This window comes from Austrofundulus limnaeus, unplaced genomic scaffold (assembly GCF_001266775.1).
Source record: "Austrofundulus limnaeus strain Quisiro unplaced genomic scaffold, Austrofundulus_limnaeus-1.0 Scaffold721, whole genome shotgun sequence".
Lineage (NCBI taxonomy): Eukaryota > Metazoa > Chordata > Actinopteri > Cyprinodontiformes > Rivulidae > Austrofundulus > Austrofundulus limnaeus.
This window is the reverse complement of record NW_013953123.1, coordinates 201,491-205,286: the sequence shown is the minus strand read 5'-3', so window position 1 is coordinate 205,286 and position 3,796 is coordinate 201,491. Positions and strand designations below refer to the sequence as shown.

Genomic DNA, 3,796 nt, shown 5'->3' with positions numbered 1-3,796 from the left:
GGAGGCGCCAACACAAAAGTCAGAGACTTCAGATGAGATTTGGACCATCTTGTGGGGGAAAAGCAGATTACTTCCTACTCGTGAGCGCCCCCTCTGGTGGGGAAACTTTTTTCAGGAATACAAAATTTTTCAGAACACCGGTAGACAGCAGCCATTACAGATGAATATGTGTTTGTTGTTGTTCCAGGAGCGGCTCGGTCACACACTAATGTCATTAGTTTGTTATTATTACTGAGCTGCAGGACTACTTTCCCCGCTTTTTTTCACATCATGTCTCCTGCCTGGATCTGTAATTATCTCGCTCTGAATCACGGAGGAGTGTCAGAGGTGAGCTCGTTTCAACTGCTTTTTACGACGCGCCTCATTTCCGGACGCAGGCATCCTGTGAATGTAGCCGATATTTAAGTTAAAATACATAAGTAAAATTATTTATCCGAGTATAATACTATCCCCCATCTTTATGGATGATTTTATGGATTAAATTTTACATATTATACTTGAATAAATACGGTAATCCTCATTTCGTTAAGATGGGTCACATATTACTTTAAAATTCACTAAGATCTGAAGCAGCTGCCAGTAAAAAAAACCACCAGGTGGTCCAAACCCACTGAGCTCTCAGCTGCGGAGAACAAAAACATTTCTTCTTTATCCAAGTCTGTACACAGAAAAGTGTCAGAGAAAAGTCGAGCCACACGACGCTGCAGAACCTGATCAGCCATAAGCAGGTGCTGGAGGAGGTTCTCACCTGGTTGTGTTGGTTCAGCTGGCTGCTGAAAGTCACCGTCAGGTTGGCGGCTGCACTTGGCGTGTTGCTGCTGGCAAACATGTTCTTCCCATTCTCAAAGGCGCTGCATCTACGCTTGCATATGTCCATGTTCTGGAAGCAAGACTTCACGCTGCAAAGACCGGAAAATAAAACGTAATGGGTCAGGAACGCAGCAGAATACTGGAGCTGCACAGCTAAACGTGGCAGCCAACGAACATACAACAGCTAAACATCAGCTAACATTCAGTATTCTGTGAAAAGGCATTGAAGCTGAGCACTGAATGAGTCTGTTTTTAACTGTAAGAATTCACATTTCAGCCAAAGCTAAAGCCACCAAAAAAAAAGACTAGAAGCTAAAAAAGCTACGGATACAAGCTAAAACCATTACAGCAACTAAACATAAAAATAAGCAAAACAGAAGCTGATAGCTATGATAGGAACAGTAGCTAAAACCAGGAAAGCAGTTGTTAAAAATATTTTTCAGGAAAATTGCTTATTTTTAATGTTAAGCTACTGTTTTGCTGAAGATTTTTAAATATTTTGCAAGAATTTAAAGAAAGAAAAGCCACTGATGATGCAGAAATTAAGAAACTAACATTCAGTTTTGATTGCTACTGAAGTGGCTAAAAATATATATATATTTTTCAGGAAAACTGCTTGTTTTTTAACGTTAAGTTACTGTTTTGCTGAAGATTTTAAAATATTTTTCAAGAATTAAAAAAAAAAGCCACTGATGATGCAGAAATTAAGAAACTAACATTCAGTTTTGATTGCTACTGAAGTGGCTAAAAAAATAAAATATATATTTTTCAGGAAAACTGCTTGTTTTTTAACGTTAAGTTACTGTTTTGCTGAAGATTTTAAAATATTTTTCAAGAATTTAAAGAGTTTGCAAAACAGTAAAGTTTTCTACTTCAAGTTAAACAATTTGAAAGATATAAAAATATTAAAGGCCACAGCTGTAATGTTTCGAACAAGCCAATGTTTTGATACATGAATGGCTGAAAGGATGAAAGGATGCTGAACTCAAAACAGGGAAGCAGAAACGTGAATGCTGACTCAGCATTTTTTTTTAAACTGAATGCAGATTTAGTCGACTCGTCTCACTGGGAGCTGTGGGGGAAGTGCAGCAGGTGCGTCATGGTGACAAAAGGATGGTTCAGGGTCTTCATGGGCGTGATCCTCTTGTCGGCGTCCAGCGTCAGCATCTTCTTCAGCAGGTCTATGAACTCTCGTCTGTCGGCCTTCTCTGCCAGGATGTCGGTGCCCTCCAGGTTGATCATGTTCACCTGCAGGAGCTCAGAGATCAGCAGAGCGCTCCGACACCCCTGATTCCTCTGACTTTACACCTCCATAAATCTAAACACACCTGCATCATATCATCCAGACAGTTAAAGATGTATTTTCTTGCCTCCTTTGACTTGATGCCCATCTCTGCCTCGTGCTCTGCAGGAGTCTGAAATACAAACAGACTGAAGAGTTAACATTCTGCTCATATTTCACCTTCTTCAATCTGTCAGGAAACAGACTTTCAGTCTCCAGAGCGGGTAGCTGGAGTCAGGGCCTCTGTTGAAAAAGCGGCTGGTCTTGGTTCCTGCACTCAGCAGGTACTCTGCTGGRAGGCCCTGAGTCTGGGAAATGTACCGGATCTGCAGAGAGACCAGCATACAAAAGGTYACACATGCTGAAACTATTTACATTTTAGATACTTTACATCTAAGACCCTTCATAAACAGTGAAAATAATGTGATCTGTGAGTGCWCAGGGTATCTGCTGTCAACGACTCTCAGCTACTACCACCCCAAGTTTGACCTCAGTATGTGTCAACTCTACTGAGCTGGAGCCATTTTTGTGTAGGTTAAATAGCTACACAAATCTTGATATGCTTTAACTCCAAAGTAGTGCTGGGCGGTATACCATTTTATACCAAAAAACAGTTTTTATTTTATTGTATGAATTTTCTGAATACTGACGTACCGGTTTAAAAAGCCTGAACACGTACGTACTASGGGTGTAAATCACCAGCTTTATCACGATACGATATTACATCAATATGTTTGAATGACAATTCAATATTTCTCGATATCACAAAGTCTGTCATGATATGATTTCGATTCAATTAAATTCACATGTCTGCGATCGATTTAATGCCCATAACACAATGACTGTGTTAGATGGGCACATGATATCGATTCCCGTGGAGAATATGATGACGATATAGATCGATATTTTCATTTTGCCTCGATATAACTGAATCATGAACCATTCAAATCGATATGTCGATATAGATCGATGTATCGTTACAGTGAACTGTTACTCCGCAACACTTTTCCTCACAGCACCGCTATGCGCATTAGCAAGCTAATGTTATTGTTGGAACAGCTTCTTGGGTGACGATTACACCGCTTACATTGACTGATGTTAAAAAAACTCTCCAGTTTTTGCAATTGCTGAACGTGATTTGAAAAACACGAAAAAACGTGATTTGAAAAACACGAAAAAACACCTAAATGGACTGTAATTATATAGCACCTTCCTATCCATCCAGGACACTCAAAGTTCTTCACAATCTGTGTCCTCATTTACCCATTCACACAGCACTCTGTTAGGTCTCTACAGAGCTAACATGTACAATCTTCTATGGAGACTAATCAGTGCCAATCACATTCATACACTGATGGGACACATCAGAGGCATTAGGGCTGAAGTGTCTTGCCCAAAGACACAACAACTGAGGCAGCTGGATGGGGGATCAAACCAGCAACCTTCCGGTTCCAGGACGACTCCCTAATTATTTTATTCATTACAGCAAGAACCACCAACACAGACCCCACGTGTGACCATGTCCCCACAAGTCCAGTCATGTTCTAATAAACAGCGCTGATCAGCAGCGCAGCTACAAGCTAATGTAATGTCCTCAACTTTTAAAAAAATTAATGATCAGTTTGTGAACTCAAAACACCATAAATCCAGACAGAATGAGCTGCTGTTAGTCTACAGGTCCTGCTGGACTCAGATTATTTGCTG

The 3,796-nt window shown here is 40.3% G+C and overlaps 1 protein-coding gene across 3 annotated transcripts in view; it reads right to left on the bottom strand.

Annotated features, from left to right (window-relative positions):
- hipk1a (homeodomain interacting protein kinase 1a) overlaps nt 1-3,796 on the bottom strand; it is a 39,036-nt gene that overhangs the window by 21,070 nt on the left and 14,170 nt on the right. For all 3 annotated transcript variants that reach the window (XM_014028157.1, XM_014028158.1, XM_014028159.1), the window contains exons 5-8: nt 2,299-2,418; nt 2,139-2,225; nt 1,877-2,058; nt 749-899 (exon numbers count right to left, since the gene is read on the bottom strand). In XM_014028157.1, coding sequence (XP_013883611.1) covers nt 749-899; nt 1,877-2,058; nt 2,139-2,225; nt 2,299-2,418 — 540 coding nt within the window. The remainder of the gene's footprint in view (nt 1-748; nt 900-1,876; nt 2,059-2,138; nt 2,226-2,298; nt 2,419-3,796) is intronic.